The sequence below is a fragment of the Schistocerca serialis genome, chromosome 9 (genome assembly GCF_023864345.2).
Source record: "Schistocerca serialis cubense isolate TAMUIC-IGC-003099 chromosome 9, iqSchSeri2.2, whole genome shotgun sequence".
NCBI classification, from domain to species: domain Eukaryota; kingdom Metazoa; phylum Arthropoda; class Insecta; order Orthoptera; family Acrididae; genus Schistocerca; species Schistocerca serialis.
In genome coordinates this window covers 343,126,400-343,147,820 of record NC_064646.1, presented here as the reverse complement: position 1 = coordinate 343,147,820, position 21,421 = coordinate 343,126,400, and the positions used below count along the sequence as shown (strand labels likewise).

The window sequence follows — 21,421 nt, the reverse complement described above, 5'->3', positions numbered from 1 at the left end:
GTTAGCTATGATTAAGTTATATTCTGTGCAAAATTCTACCAGCCGGTTTCTTCTTTCATTCCTTATCCTCATTCCATATTCACTCATAGCTTTTCCTTCTCTTCCCTTTCCTACTATCGAATTCCAGTCCCCCATGAATATTAAATTATCGGCTCCATTCACTATCTGAATAATTTCTTTCATCACATCATACATTTCTTCAATATCTTCATTGTCTGTGGACCTAGTTGTGATATAAACTTTTACTACTGTGGTAGGCATGGGCTTTGTGTCTACAATAATGCGTTCACTATGCTGTTCATAGTAGCTTACCCGCGCTCATATTTTTTTTTATTGATTACTAAACCTACTCCTGCATTACCCCTATTTGATTTTGTATTTATAACGCTGTATTCACCTGACCAGAAGTCTTTTTCCTCCTGCCACCAAACGTCACTAATTCCCACTGTATCTGACTTTAACCTACCCATTTCCCTTTTTAAATTTCCAACCTACCTTCTTGATTAAAGGATCTGACATTCTATGTTCCGATCAGTAGAACGTCAGTTTCCTTTCTCCTGATAATTATGTCCTCCTGAATAGTCCCCGTGCGAAGATCCAAATGGGGGACTATTTTACCTCTGGAATGTCTTACCCAAGAGGACGCCATCATCATCTAACCATACATTAAACTTGCGTGCCCTCGGGAAAAGTTATGGCTGCAGTTTCCCCTTGTTTTCAGCCATTTGCAGTATCAGCACAGCAAGGCCAGATCAGTCAATCATCCAGACTGTTGCCCCTGCAACTACTGAAAAGGCTGCTGCCCCTTTTCAGAAACAACATATTTGTCTGGCCTCTCAACAGGTACCCCTCCATTGTGGTTGCACCTACAGTATGGCGGTCTGTATTGCTGAGGCACACAAGCCTCCCCACCAGCAGCAAGGTCCATAGTTCATGGGGTGGTGGGGGGGGGGGGGGGAAGATATTACAATTTTTTTGGCTTATCAGTCTTCTGACTGGTTTGATGCGGCCCGCTATGAATTCCTGTCCTGTGCTAACCTCTCCATCTCAGAGTAGCACTTACAACCTATGTCCTCAATTATTTTTCTTCCTCTACTGTTTTTGCCCTCTATAGCTTCCTCTAATACCATGGAAGTCATTCCCCCATGTCCTATAACAGATGTCCTATGATCCTGCCCTTTCTTCTTATTAGTGTTTTCCACATGTTCCGTTTCTCTCCGATTCTGCGCAGAAGCTCCTCGTTTCTTACCTTATCAGTCCACCTAATTTTCAAAATTCATCTGTAGCACTACATCTCAAATGCTTTGATTCTCTTCTGTTCCGGGTTTCCCACAGTCCATGTTTCACTACCATACAGTGCTGTACTCCAGACGTACATTCTCAGAAATTCCTTCCTCAAATTAAGACCGATATTTGATATTAGTAGACTTCTCTTGGCCAGAAATGCCTTTTTTTGCCATAGCGAGTCTGCTTTTGATGTCCTTGCTCCGTCCGTCATTGGTTATTTTACTGCCTAGGTAGCAGAATTCCTTAACTTCATCTACTTTGTCACCATCGATCCTGATGTTAAGTTTCTCGCTGTTCTCATTTCTACTACTTCTCATTACCTTTGTCCTTCCTCGATTTATTCTCAATCCATATTCTGTACTCATTAGATTGTTCATTCCGTTCAACAGATAATGTAATTCTTCTTCATTTTCATTCAAGACAGCAATGTTATCAGCGAATCATATCATTGATATCCTTTCACTTTGAATTTTAATTCCACTCCTGAACCTTTCTTTTATGTCCACCATTGCTTGATTGATGTACAGATTGAACAGTAGGGGTGAAAGGCTACAGCCTTGTCTTACATCCTTTTTAATACGAGCACTTCGTTCTTGATCGTCCACCCTTATTATTCACTCTTGGCTGTTGTACATATTGTGTATGACCCATCTCTCCCAATAGCTTACCCAACTTTTTTTCAGAATTTCGAACATCTTGCACCATTTTACGTTGTCAAATGCTTTTTCCAGGTTGACAAATCTATGAACGTGCTTCCATTATTAACCACAACGTCAGAATTGCTTCTCTTGTGCCTTTAGCTTTCCTAAAGTCAAACTGATCGTCATCTAGTGCCTCCCCAATTTTCTTTTCCATTCTTCTGTATGTTATTCTCGTAAGCAACTTGGATGCATGAGCTATTGAGCTGATTGTGCGATAATTCTTGCACTTGTCGGGTTATTCCATCTTCGGAATTGTGTGGATGATGTTTTTCCGAAAGTCAGATGGCGTGTCATCAGACTCAAACATTCTACACACCAATGTGAATAGTTGTTTTGTTGCTACTTCCCACAATGATTTAAGAAATTCTGATGGAATGTTGTCAATCCCTTCTGCCTTATTTGATCGTAAGTCCTCCAAAGCTCTTTTAAATTCCGATTCCAATACTGGATCCCTTATCGCTGTTAAATGGACTCTAGTTTCTTCTTGTATCACATCAGACAAATCTTCCCCCTTATAGAGGCTTTCAATGTATTTTTTCCACCTATTCTCTCTCTCCTCTGCATTTAACAGGGGAATTCCTGTTGCACTCTTAATGTTATCACCCTTGCTTTTAATGGCACCGAAGGTCGTTTTGACTTTCCTACATGCTGAGTCTGTCCTTCCGACAATCATTTCTTTTTCGATGTCTTCACTTTTTTCCTGCAGCCATTTCATCTTAGCTTCCCTGAACTTCCTGTTTATTTCATTCCTCAGCAACTTGTATTTCTGTGTTCCTGAGTTTCCCGGAACATTTTTGTACTTCCTCCTTTCATCGATCAATTGAAATATTTCTTCTGTTATCCATGGTTTCTTCACAGTTACCTTCTTTGTACCTATGTTTTCCTTTCCAACTTCTGTAATGGCCCGTTTTAGAGATGACCATTCGTCTTCAACTGTACTGCCTACTGAGCTATTCCTTATTGCTGTATCTATAGCTGTAGAGAACTTCAACCGTATCTCATCATTCCTTATTACTTCTGTATCCCACTTCTGTGTGTATTGATTCTTTCTGACTAATGTCTTAAACTTCAGCCTACTCTTCATCACTACTATATTGTTATCTGAGTCTGTATATCTGCTCCTGGGTACACCTCACAATCCAGTATCTTATTTCGGAATTTCTGTCTGACTGTGATGTAATGTAATTGAAACCTTCCCATATCATCCGGCCTTTTCCAAGTATACCTCCTCCTCTTGTGATTCTTCAACAGAGTATACAGTATTACTAGCTGAAACTTGTTACAGAACTCAGTTAGTCTTTCTCCTCTCTCACTCCTTATCCCAAGCCCATATTCTCCTGTAACCTTTTCTTCTTCTCCTACCCCCTACAACTGCATTCCAGTCCCCCATGACTATTAGATTTTCATCCCCCTTTACATACTGTATTACCCTTTCAATATCATCATACACTTTCTCTCTCTCTTCATCTTCAGCTTGCGATGTCGGCATGTATACCTGAACTATCATTGTTGGTGTTGGTTTGCTGTCAATTCTGGTAAGAACAACCCTGTCACTGAACTGTTTACAGTAACACTCTCCCTGCTCTACCTTCCTATTCATAACGAATCCTACTCTCGTTGTACCATTTTCTGCCGCTGTTGATATTATCCTATACTCATCTGACCAAAAAATCCATGTCTTCTTTCCACTGCACTTCACTGACCTCTCCTATATCTAGATTGAGCCTTTGCATTTCCCTTTTCAGATTTTCTAGTTGTCCTACCATGTTCAAGTTTCTGACATTCCATGCCCCGACTTGTAGAACATTATCCTTCTGTTGATTATTCAATCTTTTCCTCATAGTAACCTCCCCTTTAGCAGCCCCCTCCCAGAGATGCGAATGGGGGACTATTTCGGAATCTTTTTCCAATGGAGAGATCATCATGACATGTCTTCGATTACAGGCCACATGTCCTGTGGATACACGTTACGTGTCTGTAATGCAGTGGTTTCCATTGCCTTCTGTATCCTCATGCCATTGATCATTGCTGATTATTCCACCTTTAGGGGCAGTTTCCCACCCCTAGGGCAAGAGAGTGACCTGAACCTCTGTACGCTCCTCCGACCTCTTTGACAAGGCCGTTGGCAGAATTAGGGTGACTTATTATGCTGGAAGTCTTCAGCCGCCAATGCTGATTATTAATCAAAATTTAAGCAGCGGCGGGATTCGAACCTGGGACCGAAGATGTTTTGATTATGACCATGGGTAACAGTTATGTGAGTGAAAATAGAAGTGTAGGAGTTGTTTGAAATCAGTAAGCTACAATGACACTTAATGATGAAGATACAAGGATTATGTCGTTTTGGTGGTGCTTTTATGTTTTCTTGGGCTGTGTGTTAGCTTCACACTATTGTTGATAGATTGAGATGCTGTGCAGTACAGCTTTTACTTCTGTAGTAGATTTTAAGCTTAAGTTAGAACAGCCGAGAATCACGAACAGTGGTGAAGTAGTTAATTTGTTCAGGATTTAGATTACTCAAGGTGTTTGAGTGTACAAGGAGTAGCTTGTATAAAACTGACTCATTATACATATATGTAGCTTTTTGGAATGTGATTAAAAGTGTGATACAAGTAAAATTAAACAATGTTGTATAAAGTAATTCTGTACTCTACCTGACTATTGCTGGTAAGAAGTGTTCAATGTTTGCTATTATTGAAGATGAAGGAGGTTATTAATGGAACCTCTATTATTGGCACAATGTTTCATTGCATTCCAGATGAAGAATGTTTGTACTGTGTTGTTTTGTCCTCAGATGTGTTAATTTTTAAAATGTACTGTATGGCATTAAGATGGAAAAACAGTTAACTTAGGGAATAAACTGACCTGTAAAGTTATGCTGTCATTGTGCTTAAGTGCAGCTGTTAAAATTTGTCAGTATGAACACTTTGAAGTGAAGTATAGCAAATTAAGGGTAACAGGAAAATATTTCAAATTTATCATTGTTGGTCAATGAAATTGATGGTTTCTGGTACTTTGACAGACTTGCTCTTGAAGTGTGATATGTAATGTGAACCAGATTGGGATCATATCTGTGCATGGTATTAATGACCACTGACCAGACCTAGTGCCTCATAAAGATAAAATACTCACTCTCATAACATGAAAATACAAAGAATAGAAGTATTCATGATTTGCAGTCAGGTGAACTACTTGATTTTCCCTTACATCTTAGGGTAAAGGACAGTGTGATACCAGGAATGATATCAGGTTCATAGAATAATAATTGCTAGTTCATGTAATAGGTGAATGTTCTTTCTGCAGTAGTTTGACTAATACTAAGGAGGGGGGAAAGGGCTGCAGGGAGGAAGGGGTGGGGGTGGGGGGGCAGATACAATATACTGATTTACAGTAGCGGTAAGTGCAAAACATGTGAGGTAGTGCATTCATAACCAAATTACAGCATCAGTCTTCTTTAGCATTGTTTACAAAACATTGCAAGTGTGATGGTCGGTAATTTTTGCTACCTACTCTATGCAACTGAGAAAGAAATTTCAAAGCAGGCCACTTATTACCAATAACTTGAAGAAAGGCTCTCAGCAACTGGAAAATTCTCACTATTTAGGACTATGGTTGATAAAGATACATTCACAACACACAGTCATTAACTTAACGACTGTTATAGGCTTAGTATGACACAATGCTTGATTATTATCAGAAAATAATTTATGTACAATGCGTATCTTCTGCTACAGAATTAGATTCAACTTTTAAAAAAGCCAGGGATAATATATTTACATTAATTAATTCAAAACAAGTGATGGGTTAAAACAATTCTTCAAATATAACATGTACATAACAAATGCTGTATATTTCAAGCAGTGCAGTGTATAGATCTTGTGCAGTGTTGACTCATATATTATTTGTACAATAACACAGTTTCTCTTCCAGCTAAAGTAAATATCTAACAGATATGGTGTGTAAATGTAAATGCAGTATTTTCTGTAATTTACAGTACTAATTAAGGCATCAGAGCAGAATTAAAAAGAGCAGATTAAATGAATCAGATGTGTTGTTTTGTTATAGCTATACCAGCTCAGTGGACTACTGGAGTCTAGGTCTTCTTTCTCATGAAGTGATTACAGGAGTAAGACCATTCTTACCTAACATGACTCCAGCTGCATGGTAGGTTCAATTAAGTATATATAAAATCACAATGAGCGGGAGTGTGTGTGTGTGTCTGTGTGTGTGTGAGTGTGTAAATGAAAATCATGATTTCATGTGCTGACAGTATTATGATTTCCTTATAATGTACACAGTGCCGCCTGAGCAGCATTCCACTGGGAGTTAAAATGTGTCCTTGAACTCTCTGTGTTAGTCACGTGCCAGGATGAAGGTAATGCTTGCCACAGCTGTGGTATTCAAATACGAAAAAGGCACTGCGCTGATTGAAATCCATCACCAATTGACAGAAGTGTGTGGTGAGTCGTGTATGGATATCGAAAATGTTCGTAAGTGGTGTAGAGAGTTTGCAGCTGGTCAGATCGAAATTCACGACGAACAAAGGAGCGGGAGACCGTCAATTTATGAGGAGACAGTGTTGAAGGTTGAGCAAAGCATGCGTGAAGATTGGCAGATCACCCTGGATAGTCTCTGCACGTTGGTTCCTGAGGTTTCCCGAAGTGCCGCTCTCAGAATTCTAACGGAAACATTGAACTACTGGAAGGTGCGCGCAAGATGGGTGCCACGCATGCTGACTGAGGACCACATGCAGCAACAAGTTGATGCTTCGCACGCATTTCTTCACTGCATTGTAGCCGAACAGGACAACTTTCTGAATGCAATTGTCATGGGTGACGAAACCTGGGCATACCACTTTACACCTGAGACCAAGCAACAATCACGCCAGTTCATAACTTTCTGAACAGCATGGCGGCGAGCTTGTATGACATGGGCATACAAAAACTGCCACACCGTCTACAAAAATGCATCGGCAGAAATGGTGATTATGTCAAAAAATAGCTAAATGTTCAAGCTGTAAACTGATGTAAACCATTGTGGAAATAAACAGTTCTATGTACTTATAAAAAAATAGGAGACCTTACTTTTGGGATTACCCTCGCTGTGTGATATTGGAACATTGTGTTTCACAGGGAATGGATTTCTGAGAAGAGTAAAAACCTCTTTGAAAATGCTTTGACCTCAAAGCATGTTATGCATGAATGAGATGGATGGTTGTTGGGATAAAATAGTCATGGGAATCCAAGCCACCTTTCAGTTACGTTAATCTTGGTTACCAGTGAAGCAAACTCAAGCGAGTGAGCATCCTTTTTGGTGCCAGTATGTAAGCGCAAATGAATAGCGGTCTGTCGTGTTTGGTTCACATTCGTAGGTACTCACTTATGTTCTGCTAGTTATTGGTCTCTCAGTAAACCATCAAAGGAAGTTTGCACACTCTATGTGTTGGTGCTCTCTTTAATTTGAACATCACAGAGAGAATTGATTTGCACAGTCTGCTGTTTTGTGCACAAATTAAATTTGCTGTTGAATGAGTTGCATGACCAATGGAGTGTAAGAAGAGAATCTAATATTGCTGGTAGATGAATATAGATATCATAGATACATGTGGGGTCCAAGGGGACCACAGCACCAAGTGCCAAACAAACTTAAATATGCTTGCTAAGAAACTGGTAAAGCATTCAGATATTCAAATCGGAACAGGGGAAAGACAAATTCATTACTTGCTCCTGTCAGGCTGGAACAGAGTGAGGAGGTTCATGCTTTTGTGTTCCTTTTTATTAAAAAAGAACACCACAGTAAATTTCTTTCAAAGCCAACAAATGTATGTATTTATTATGTTGATTAATGCAAAATTAAAAACAGCCAGAGACATCAGAGAGGTCTGGCTTCCAAACAAGTGTATACACAAGTGAATTGAGTCAGCTGTTACCTTATCTTCTCACCTCAAACACCAGAGTTGCTGTTCTCATGGCTTTCATTGATGATTGCTGCAATTACGTCACACACACACACACACACACACACACACACACACACAAATTAAATTAATTGTACTATATTTACAGTATCTTCCTTATACATACTTCAATAAAATACCAAGTGCTACACGTGTGTCACTGAAACTATCAGGAAGTATTTTACATGTAGCAGCTATTGACATACTCATGTTACTGTCTCCATTTGTCTAGAAACGGAGAATAAATCATAATCTTTCTTCAGGCTGTATTGCTTGGTAATTTGCAAACTGATGGGAATACACAGCCCTCTGCCCGGGCTGTACCAAAATGTCAGCAATGAGTCTTGTAAGACCTGCAGAACTGAATTGAGTGAATGGAGAGAGAGAGAGAGAGAGAGAGAGAGAGAGAGAGAGAGAGAGAGAGAGAGAGAAAGAAAGAGTGGGGGGGGGGGAGGGGGAGGGGGAGAGACCTGTATTCTAGAATCAGTCACACAAGTGATTTGTAAGGAATCTCCTTTGTAGACTGATTGCACTTGCTCAGTATTCTACCGATAAACCGAAATCCATCACCTGCTTTACCCACAAGTGAGAGCCTATGTGATCATTCCGTTTCAAATCCCTGCAAAGTGCTACATCCAGGTATTTGTATGGGTTGGCCAATTCCAACAGGGACTCGTCGATATTACAGTCGTAGGAAACTACATTTCTTCATTTTGTGAAGTGCACAGTTCTACATTTCTGAACATTTAAAGCAAGTTGCCAATTTCTGCACCACTTTAAAATCTTATCAAGAATAAACTGAAATTTGAGCAAAATAATTTAATTGGATTGATAAAAAATCTACTCACCAAGTGGCGGCAGAACACATACATAAATGAAGGTTGTAATTAGCCAAGCTTTCAGAGACAGTGACTCTGTCTTTGGGCAGAAAGGTTGAAGGGGAAGAAAGGAGGATGAAGGAAAAGACCTCAAAAGGTCTAGGAAAAGGGGTAGATTTCAGGAAAGTCACTCAGGACCACGGGCCAGTGGAGACTTACTACACGGGAAGAATATCCTTTCCTTGTCATCCCATGTGGTAAGTCTCACCTGACACAGAGTTTTGGCTGACTTTCCCAAATTCTACCCTTTTTCCTAGACCTCTCTTTCTTCCCCTAAAGCTTGCCTAATTACAACCTTCATTTATGTGTGTGTTCTGTCATCACTTGGTGAGTAGATTTTTAATCTACCCAATTAAATTATTTTGTCAAAAATTGATGTTTTTGATTAATATTGATGCAGTTTCTTACAGACAGTACTTCATTGTAGATAACTAAATCATCTGCAAAGAGCTTGAGGTTACTATTATTGTCATTTTGAAGGTCATTAACATACAACATGCACAGCAAGGGTCCCGCAACACTTCTCTAGGGCATTCCTGAAGTTTCTTCTACATCAGACGATGCCTCTCCATCCGAGATAACACACTGTGTTCTCCCTAGCAAAACATCCTCAATCCAGTCCCAAATTTCACTCCTGAGCGAGGTGGTGCAGTGACTAGGACATTGAACTTGCGTTCGGGAGGATGATGGTTCAAAACCACACCTGGCCATCCTGATTAGGGTTTTCCGTGATTTACCTAAAATTGCTTTAGGCAAATGCTGGGATGGTTCCTTTGAAAAGGCAAGGCCGGCTTCCTTCCCTGATTCGATGGTACCAATGACCTCACTGTTGGGTCTCCTCCTCCAGATCTACAAACAAACAAACAAACAAACAAACCAACACACCAAAGTTTCACTTGATATCCCATATGATTGTACTTTTGACAATATGCATAGATGTGGTACTGAGTCAAATGCTCTTCAGAAATCAAGAAATACTTTTATCTGACTGCCTTTATCGAAAGCTTTCAGTATGTCATGTGAGAAGAATGCGAGTTTGGTTTCACGTGGTCGATGTTTTCGGAATCCCTGCTGGTTGACATTGAGGAAGTCTTTCTTTCTGAGATACCTCATTATGTTGGAGCTCAGAATATGTTCTAAGATTCTACGACAAACTCTTGTCAAGGTTATTAGACAGTAGATTTGTGAATCACTTCTACTACCTTTATTGTAGATGGGTGTGACCTGTGCTTTTTTCCAAGGACTGGGCACGGTTTTTTGTTTGAGGGATCGATGATAGATAATAGTTAAAATGGGAGCTAACTCAGCCTCAAATTCAGTATTGAATGTGACAGGGATTCCATCGAGCCCTGGAGCTTTCTTCATTTTTAATGATTTCAGTTGTTTCTCAACACCACTGATGCCAATACTTATTTCATTATCTTTTCAGTGGCGCTAGGATTAAATTGAGGCAATTCTCCTGAGCTCACCTTTGTAAAGGAAGATATCCATGACACTTTCTCCTCTCACAATAAGACCATAGGAGCTATTGAACTTTTTTGATTTCCTCCATCAGTCCTACCTGGTAAGGATCTCATATTGTGCAGCAATACAATTTCTCATTTCTTTAGCTTGTTTCACAACTGCTAATTTGAGACTGTAGACCATGTGCCATGTTACTTCAAGGTAATGGTCCACAGGTATCAAGTGACTACAATAATTGTATTTATGTATTTTCACAAAATTATTTATGTAAGATGATGTGTATTTTGTACTTCTGTAGCTATGGTAATTATGTATTATGTTTCACCCATTTTCAGGATGTCTCATGTACGGAACAAGTCATCTGATGACATCTGTGCATATCAAGCTCCTGATGGAAGTATTGTTTTTTCCAAGGAACTTTATGATCAGAACCGTATCTCACTGTAAGTAAGAGTTTGCTTTACTGTCTTTGTGTGACTTAGGCAAGTGTATGAAATATCATCAAGATTTATTTTACATTAACTCTTGAGTGGTCATGCCATTTTTTGTGACTCAACTGGGCGTGTGGCGCACATTGTACACATGTGAAGAATGCGATCTTCATGTTAGCAAGGTAAACATGTATGAGCAATCACTGTTTAATATTACTTTAATTAAACAGTGATGAAATAAACTTATAACGTAAGAGCAAAGTCACTGTTTAGTTACACAGTAATAAAATAAACTTTTATTATATCACTTCAATACCACATAAAAGTGCCGCCCCACGATAACGACACACGCAAATGATTAAACAGCGCATTTTATCAGATCACAGCCAGCTGCTTATTCGATAGTTAATTAACTCACATACAGCTACCCAATTCGGAATTGCACCACTAGCTCAGAAGCTGGGTCATTTTCTTGCACAGATTGTAAATTTTTTCTCATCTAACTCACTGTTTGTGATATTACTGCTGCTCCTTTGGCTGTATAACAGTACAACTTAGCACTTTGGTAGCTGAAGCAATATTGAAGGGATAGGTAAGGCATCACATTTGTAAAGCAATAATGGATTGGTACAAAACAGTGTTATTCGTGGTTGGCACACTTTATACAAAGGCATGCCCACTCAATGATTAATTTATTGTACATAACCACATATATAATTAAACAATAGAAACCACTCAGTTTACTCACAGTGCGCGGAAATTTACTATGGAGAAGTGGTATAATGATAACTCCCACCAGAGCCACTTTGAGAGCTCCAAATGCATCCTTTCTCTCACGCCAGAGTGAAGTGCGTTGGGGGGAATAGTGGTATAATTCAAGCGGCAAGGCCACGTCATCTTGTTCTAAAACTCATCCCTGCCAACAATGTTGTGCGCCCTGTCATCGAAGCAAAAAGGAAAGACATGATGACACCTGTGCATTCCTCCAGTGCACCATGCTTTCTTCAACCAACTGACATCTGCAAGTTCAGCTCAGGAAGCTGAACTAGGACATGTTGACCTTTTGGCAGGGGAAGATGATGGGGATGGTGAAATCGAGTAAACAGACATGTTCCATTATAAAGCATATTGAAATAACAGCATGATGAGAATTACATTTTAAGAAATTCCGACATTTAGAAACAACAATTTATGTGTAATTTGTAGATGAACACAGTGCTGAACTATTGAGACAGACTCAGTAGGTAACGTTCTCGTAATTGACAACAGTAATGCAATTATTTTAACTCAATTTGAGAAAGAAAAGTGTGTTATAGAAGCAATAAGTGCCGACTCACATTTATAGTATCACATTATGTTTTATAAATAAATTGAAATTATGGAGATTAAAAGACAGTGTATTCCTTCTCAGGTCTTAACTTCACCAATATGTTTATAAGAAGAGTGGTACAGCTCTTGATTTACATCACCTTAACTTTGACTATGAGTAAATTTTTGAGAGGGAAAATGATACTCCTACTTTTAGGGCCTATAAAAAGAAATTAAAAGGACAAATAACTAAAATGTCCGTGGTAAATGTAATTAGATTATTTCATTTGTACATTTCATCAATTTAATCACGAATTATTGTAAAGCTCATTGTATATTAAATGAAACGCAAAACCCTTTCATTTCTCAGAATTGTGAAAAATTTAGTTATACCACTTTGGCTCTCATTGTCTCATATGTAATTATATAGTTAAATAGATTGGTACTCACCACATAGAGGAGGCCTTAAGTCACAGACAGGCACAGTGAAAAAGGATGCTTGATATTTATTTTATTGGACAAAGTCCTCCTCCTGACGTAGAGAAAAAACACACACACACACACACACACACACACACACACACACAGCCACTGTCTCTGGGCACTAAGGCCTGAACACGACTGCACCTGATGTGGCTCATCACTAACAGATGTAATTACCATGGGTGGCTAGACTATGTGGAAGGGAATTACTGGTTTTGAACAGGTTGAAGCTGTCAGTGTGTCGGTAGTGTTATGGGTTATTAGGTTCAATGTGGCTGGAGATACTGATGTAGCCATCATTGAGGAAGGCAGCTTGTTGGGGTGAGAAGGACCAGGTGATGTAAATTGGGAAGAAGGTATTGTGATTCTGGAGATTCTTCTAGATGACCCATGAATAGGTTGGCATAGGATGCCATGTGGATTCCCAATGCTGTACCACAGATTTGTTTATAGGGATGCATGGACTTTCCATTGTTTAATTGTATAGTATTATATGTATTCTCATAGTATTAAACTGAGGTGACAAAAGTTCTGGGATAGCGATATGCACATATATGTGGCAGTAGTATCATGCACACAAGACATAAAAGTGCAGTGCATTGGTGGAGCTGTCATTTGGACAAAAGAAGGTCCAATAAGATATTTCCACTTCAGTGAACCATTTTTTGTTTTATTATTTACTGAGACCTGACTGGCATACATGCCTTATGTCTTCTTCTTAGAATGGAACACTTCACTCATAACAACAAATTAAAAATATGATTCACACATATATGGTACGCGCGCCCACACACACACACACACACACACACACACACACACACACACACAGAGAGAGAGAGAGAGAGAGAGAGAGAGAGAGAGAGAGAGAGAGAGTGTACCACCCTGTATGGATAACAATGTTACAATATACAAATGAAACTTTTAACAGTTTAATTTTGCCCTTGTGTGGTTTTACCAGTGGCACTGATATTGGCCAGGTACATTTTCTTTGATGGTTATGCATGCTTATTTTCTTTGATTACTCTGTGATGGCAGATTTGCCATGCTATTATGTGTTTTACTGTATCACAGGAAGAAATCCAAAGTGGGTACAAATAAATGTACGAGGGTCATTCAATAATTAGAGAGACAAATTGGTCTCGGAAAAATCTGTTAGTAGGACAAGTTCGGTACTTTTTTAGCTTTAAGTTGGCATCACTGGGATAAGCCCTGATCAGCTGATGTTTGAATATTGTTTTGTTTATAACCTCAAAAATTAATTTCAAGATGGCGAGTCCGCATGAAACGTCCACATTTGTTGCACAGTGTTCTATTATTTGTTTTCTACTTGCTGAAGGCAGGGAACTAGTGAAGATATACTGTAGTATTTCTAAAGTTTATGGCGAAGGTTGTGTCAATCATGCAAATTTTTTACAAGTGTGTAGAGCAGTTCAAAAATGGTTATGACTCAGTGACTGATGAACACCATTCTGCCCGAACAGTTGCAGTTTCAGGTCCCCCACTTGAAAGTCGAATTGATGACGTTATTCGTGCTGACCACCATGTGACTGTGGAAATGATAGTTTATAAGGTTCAAAGTTAGTACTGCTACTGTTCATAACATTATCTGTAACAATCTGAAGTACCGCAAAACGTGCAAGATGAGTCTCAAAGGTGTTGACGTGGCTACACAAGGAAACGAGGTTGAGAGTGTGCACAGAGCTAAAAGAACATTATGAAACACAAAGTGAGCACTTCCTCCACAAAATTTTAACTTGTGATGAAACTTGGTTTCACTGTTATGAGCCAGAATCAAAAAGAAAAAGCATGAAGTGGAAGCACACCAACTCACCTGTCAAGAAAAAATTCAAAACCCAAGAATCAGCAGGAAAAATCATGTCGATGGTGTTTTGGCATGCTGAAGGTCTAGTTTTTTGTGATTATCTCGAAGAGCAGTGTACAATGAACATCCAGTACTACTCGGATTTGCTTTGAAATAAAGTGAAGCCAGTCATGAGAGAGACGACGTGGATCTCAGAGGAGAGGTGTGATTCTCCAGCAAGACAACGCGTGTCTTCATATTGTTCAATTAACCCGTAAAACCATCGAGAAAATGGAATGAGAAGTACTGCCTCATCCCTCTTACAGTCCTGGTTTAGCACCTAGTGATTTACATTTGTTTGGTGCACTGAAGGAGGCATTACGTGGGAAGAGGTTCCAGGATGACGAGGATGTGGAAAAGTTTGTGGGAGATTGGTTCAGACATCAAGATAAAGAATATTTTGCAGCTCGAGTAAAAAAGCTTGTAGCCTGTTGGAACAAGTGTATAAATGTTCAAGGGGTTATGTTGAAAAGTAGGAAAAGTATTGTTTTGTAAAAGTATACGCTTTTTTCTCTAGACCAATTTGTTTCTTTAATTATTGAATGACCCTAGTGTGAGTGGTTATGCAGATAACTTAATATGTTGTTTAATTTGTAAACATACTCTTTAATTAACTTCATTGATATGTTTTTATAACCACTATAATTTTTTGATTTTAAAAATTTTATGGTCGGCCTTACTTCTGCTGATATAGTAAGGGTCATAATGTGTTACTTAAGTTATTTGTAATGAGCGGTCTGAGATACTCCACAGCAGCATCTACTGAACCTGACAATCCCATCTTTTCAGTAACAGTTATGAAATGCTTGTTAAAAAGTTTTGTAATGCTGCACACATCTGTTACCATTGCAGCAATGTACTCTTAATGCTATCTGCTGCACCTGTTGTTTTGTTCTACCAGCTATTTCTTCACTACATCCCATATTGTTTTGTAACATTATGTGATTTTATCTTGTAATGAGCTGTAGAATCTACGTACGAGCTGTTTCTGACTGACAGTTACAGTTTCCCTTTTGTTTTACAACATATTATTATGCCTTGAGCAATCCATGATTTTTTTGTAGATTTTGGTCTAATCTGGGTTAGTATTGGGAAAAGTATTCGAATGAGGTAAGGACTTTGTTAATAAGTGTTGTATTTTTCGTTCATGCAATGAGCACTGTATTTTACTCCAGTTCATGTCTTTGAAGAGTGTTCTAAAATCAATAGCATTTCATGGTCAGACAGGTCATTGACTTAAATTTATGAAAAACCCAGGTGAATGTAGCAACTGCTCCTTTCTTCATTTCTGATCTACTGTTTGGCCATGATAACTTGACAATTTCGCTAGTGCTGCCAGAAGCGGAGAAAATTGGCACTACTTGAAATATACTCATTTGTCTCCAAGTGCTGCCAACATCAAGGTGGCCCTAGACGTGAAGTATTATGAAAGGCTTTTGTCCACTATCAAGTAACTTCTGTAACCACTTGCTGAGGTGTTTACATTAGAATAAAAACTTACTCAAGTTTACTTTTTCAGGTCACTGGAACAAATTTATTTCAGGAACTTGCTACATGTACTTGTTGCAGAAGTGTAGTTATCCTTAAAAATCACAGTAGTCACCACTGTTGTTGCGTTATTATTAATGAATAAAAGTCGTGACGAAACACAAAAAAAGTTACAGGAGTCATATATTGATATTACCAAGAAACACTACCCAATTAAGTAAAATCAGAGGATTTATTTAGATTGAAGACTTTGAGCTGTCCTATGCAAATTTCTAACATCTCATGTCGATTGTATAATCAAATGTTCGCTAACGAGAAACAAAAATGTGGTACAGTATTTCACCAAGGGACTGCGTTTTAATTACTCTTTGATTTTTGCAAGCATTATTTACTACATTTTCTCACAAATGTAATGTATTTATGTTTTCGGTAACATTAAAAACTCAGCTAAAATTTAGACTTGTGTACTGCCATTCTACTGTCCCTTTTTGAGAAACAAACTGATTGGTAAATTTTTTCATACTTCCTTTACTGGTGGTGCAAATTGTGTGTTTAGGGGTTCCAATGGTATATTTGTTTCAGCTTATCTGTCTTTGTGTAATTTTCCTTTTTGACACTGGTATTTTTGCATCAGTACTGAACACAGACAACTTCTGTAAGTCTGAGGAAACTTCCTTGAAATGACAAATTCAGTAAGTACTTGAAGCAAGGTGCAAGAAACTGGAATGATTTTTTTATGCTGCAACAGAGTTTACACTCATTTGAAACTCCCTGACAAACTAAAACTGTGTGCTGGACCGAGACTCAGAACCTGGGAACCCTTTCTGGCACACAGTTTTAGTTTGTTGGAAAGTTTCATATGCAAGAAACTGTTTTTCACTAACTTGCTTGCAAACTTATTGAAATTGATGCAACAAGCAGACATGGATGGGAGGAGGGGGCATTTGCAGATATGGTGGTTTCTAATGTTCCAGTCAAATCTGTGACACTATGGTTAATGTGCAATACCACAGCAGGAAGTTTGACAGAATGCTTAAAAAATATGATTGCGAGACAGGCAAATAAACTGCAATGCCTCAATGAGGAAGGATGGACTGTTATCAATAAGAAAGGAAAACAAATCGGCCATGAAAGTGTACGTCGAAGGATAAAACTGCTGTGAGCAGAGGCTGCAAAGTAGTCCATTTACTGCCCCACAACTATGATCTAAATCCAGTAGAATTGGCATGGGCCAAAATAAAACAATTTCAGGAAGAAAAATGTCACTGATGACATGTCTAAGGAAAGAAGTATTGTACACGAAATGGAATATTGCAAATGGCCATCGATGAAGTTATCATCAATACAGTACCACGCCCTCAAGCAGTGGTGGTGGTGGTGGTGACAATGATGATGATCTTGAATCAAACACAAATGGCAGTGACCTTTAATGAACAGCATTTTGGGAGTTCTTTCTGGCACATTTCATTACACTTTGTAAACATTACTGCTGTAATGTGTTTCATAAACGCAATGTGCAAAGAGACTACAAAAATAAGTTTTTGACTCTCGTTGTCGTAAGTTGTACATTCATCTACTTTCATTTTTCATTATTTTTGATAAATAAATAACATAAAAGTTGTTGACAAATTAGATGCTTTCCGATCTGATAGAAGTGTCACTTAAGCGAGCAATATTTCTGCAAGTGCTGCCTCCGACTTGCGGGTAGTGGTGCCGGCACTGCTATAAACAGCTGACAGTACCTTCGCATCAACACTCCTCTCCCCACTGCAGCCGTAATGCAGGAGCACGACCAGTGCACTAATCGTCAACTTATGGGCAAGCAGTACTAAAGTGAGATGCTAATCTAAATCTTGCAACATGTAACACATCTGTACCAGTGGTCACATGGTATTCAAGGAGGCAGATTGTCATCTGGATTTGATGATTAATTCATCAATGCATATAAGTATTTCATTGATTTTACTACTTAATTTTTGAATATTGTAATGCAATTAAGATAGCTGGCATTTCATATTGACTGAGATAAAATTGGGTGGAAATAAAATTTTTTGCTGATTGCCAATTTTCTGCTAATAGCCCAGACAGTTTACTTTTCCCTTTTGTGTTGTGGTGAAGGCTGTGCACAGTGTAACTCCCCTACTAACAGAATCTACAAGAATAGCACCTATATGTGGCTCTGCGTGTGGCATAAGCAGTCGTCCCGACTCCAAATTAACTCTTCTGACTGTAGAGCTCAAATGTGGTTTATCGTGATGTCTCAGAACAGACACAAACTGAACATTGCTACGTTTTGATGTTGATACAGTCTTTATCAGGTCACATTCTATATTGTATCCAGGATCTCCATCAGTACTGTTAACCCGCCCACCTGCTATAACAACAGTATCTTCCTTGGTGAAGTCATTACAAAGTAATCCTAAACATCTCTCAACTTCCCTGACCAGCACCAGGTTTCAAAAATATTGGTGACTTGGTATTCTGATCTTAGTTCAACCTGAAAAAGTTGGTCTACACCTCTAGCATGAGAACTACCAAACAGCGACACTTCCTGTATTCTTACTTTTCAGTTTACTGCAGAATGTTTTTTTGTACCCTTTCTGTACATTCATGTACCTGAAGCTCATAAGTCCCCTACTGAAGTAACAGATCAGTCTCATTTTTCACATTCACAACAAAGCTGAATGAAAGCTTGTTCCTTCTATTATTGTAGCCACATCTCAGCTCTTTTTACCCTTTTCCCTTCTTAACTTGTCCAGATCTTGCTGAATTCAGCATGAAGGGCAGCAATTTTCTCCTCAAGTTCAACTATCTTGCTACCTTTACTACATATCCTACAAAACTACTGAAGAGTCTCATTCACTTCCCCAGTTGCTGTGCTAATGCTGTCATCCTAATGGAAGAAAACAAGAATATCCATCACACCAAGTCCCAGAGCTAACAATTCTACGGCAAGTCAGGCACTTTTCACTCATGGTAAAAATAATATTTTGGTAAGAATAAGTCAATTAAGTAACTGATAAATAAGAAAACATGTTTACAAAAACTTGACCCTTACGCAGTTATATCTACACAATCTACTACTGCAAGGTTTCTGAATCAAACAACTTAGCCGGCCACGGTGGCCGAGCGGTTCTGGGTGCTTCAGGTCAGAACCGCGCGACTGCTATGGTCGCAGGTTCGAATCCTGCCTCGGACATGGATGTGTGTGATGTCCTTACTTTAGTTAGGTTTAAGTAGTTCTAAGTTCTAGGGGACTGATGACCTCAGATGTTAAGTCTCATAGTGCTCAGGGCCATTTTTTGTCAAACAACCTAAAATGTTCGCTACATTTCTGAAGTGAATAATGAAGGGATATGCTATGCTTAAATTGCTGCAAAGAAAAAAAGAATAATTATACAAGATTCTCTAAGTTTACTGCACCTACATGTAAACAAAAATATAATTATAGCCTGACTTAATGATCTTTTTACATTTTTTAGAATAATATGAAAAATAAAACTGAAATCTTTATCAGTAAGCTTGAAAAGAACACTAACACACATATTTAATCTGTGGTAAATTAACTGTTATAATCTTAATAACTTATATTTATAAGAGTGTGAAAATTCCATGTAGATAATATATTTGATATTCTCAATGTAGGAAAAGATAGATTGCTACTTACCATAAATATGACCCACAGTATCCAGAAAAAGAAAGAGAATCACACACTATTCATTCACACACACAAACACATCATCTCACACACACATGACCGGCAGCTCCAGCAGCGAGGACCAAAATGTATTGGCATTGTCGGAGTTGGCGGTCATGTGTGCATGAGGTGTCCTTACTTGTGTGAATGAATGGCATGTTTTTCACTTTCTTTTTCTGGTGAAGGATGTGGCTGGAAACTTATGAGTAAGTATCTTGTAATTGTGCCTGTCTGCAACTTAATGAGTCATATTTACAGTAAGTAGCAATCTATCTTTTCCTACATTGTTGAGGCTCCAATCTGGAGTGTTTGGTATCTAATATTCATTCTTTCCTGCAGAGCCCTGAAACATGATATGGAACGATGGTTAAAACTTGCTTTGGAATGGGATCCAAAGAAACGTGGTCGAGGACCGGGTGATAAAGTTATCATCTTTGATATGCTTGACGAAATTCTCAGTAAGAAGGTGAGTTTCTTCTTTACTTAGTGACTACTTGTATCATAAACAGAAGGAGATTGTGAATGAATGAATGATGGCACAAATAAATATTACCCTGGAGGAGAAAGCCAAGAAGTTATATTTACAGATTATCAGGTGAGAATATGAGGACAAACAGAAGATTTCTAGTCCTAGCACAGAAATGGCATTGATGTCACAGAATGCAGTTGGATAACATCCTTGACAATCTCGAATATTTTGGCAGGTGAATACACTGTCTTTTTAAAGGCACAAGTATGGCAAGAGATTGCTCTGAATGATTACATTTTTACTTTAAAAATGATTAGGTGTTTATTGGCAATTGTTTAAAATGATACCCGGCTGTATTGCAGTAAGATGTTAATACATTTGATAAATAATGAAAAGCCCAAGTTTCACAAGAATAGTTTTGTTCACAGTTTTTTTTAAAATAGTCATGTAGCGTGTGTTTAATTCAAACAAATCAACTGGAGTACTCCATTATAGTAAAAATTCTTTATTGGAAATATATCCACAGTTGCCGAAAGCTAATAACAAGTCTGCCTCTTCATTTTTGACAGTTAAGAAATGGGCAGTTGAATTCAAACTGGTACACACAAGGATGTTACAAAACTAAATCACAAATGAAAACATTGAAAATGCGTGTTATGTCATGGGCTTAGCAAGAGTTTGTGTATGAAGTAGCTGATGCCATAGATGTATCAGAAGAATGAATGTGGTATATTATGCATGATTTACTATAAGAAAGTTTTGCGCAATATGGGTGAAACATGTAGTGAATGCCAATAGAAGGCAAGTAAAAATTAATTTTTCAACAATGTGTTGATATTTTTAAAATTAAAATCCAATTGATTTTGCATGCAGCTTTGTTTCTATGGGTGAGAGAGAGGTCCATCACATCACACCAAAAGCAAAATGGTGATCAGACCAGTATATCTTATCAGCATCATATGGAAGTGAGGCCCTTTTAATAAATTTGCCACCCAATGTAATATGTGCCATATACGAGAGAAAGGCACAAAAATTATTGCAATAGTGCAGCAAGTATCTCATTTATTTGTATCTTATTGTTATTGATGCTAGATGTGGAAAAAAGAACAGTATGTGAATAAATTCAGTTTAGGAAATTTTTCTTGAATATTAAACTTTGCTGATGACATCTCCCTGCTCTTATATAGCTTCAGACATGCATGTGTATTACAGCTAATGTTCTTATGGATGCAGTGTCTGGCAACTAAGATTTTTCTATCTTATCAAATTGTTCCCTTAATGTGTCCTCTTATTACTTTTTGGAAACTATCTTAAAGTTCTCAAATGGTGTTCTTTGTTGATATTCGTACCTGGGCATTCCATTGTTTGTTATATACTTCTTATTCTTCATTCTTG

The 21,421-nt window shown here is 38.3% G+C and overlaps 1 protein-coding gene across 4 annotated transcripts in view; it reads left to right on the top strand.

The window, feature by feature from the left end:
* The window catches only part of LOC126419922 (inhibitor of nuclear factor kappa-B kinase subunit alpha), a 176,749-nt gene that overhangs the window by 67,146 nt on the left and 88,182 nt on the right, over positions 1 to 21,421 (top strand). For all 4 annotated transcript variants that reach the window (XM_050087209.1, XM_050087207.1, XM_050087208.1 and 1 more), the window contains exons 6-8: positions 6,054 to 6,152; positions 10,622 to 10,729; positions 19,897 to 20,023. In XM_050087209.1, coding sequence (XP_049943166.1) covers positions 6,054 to 6,152; positions 10,622 to 10,729; positions 19,897 to 20,023 — 334 coding nt within the window. The remainder of the gene's footprint in view (positions 1 to 6,053; positions 6,153 to 10,621; positions 10,730 to 19,896; positions 20,024 to 21,421) is intronic.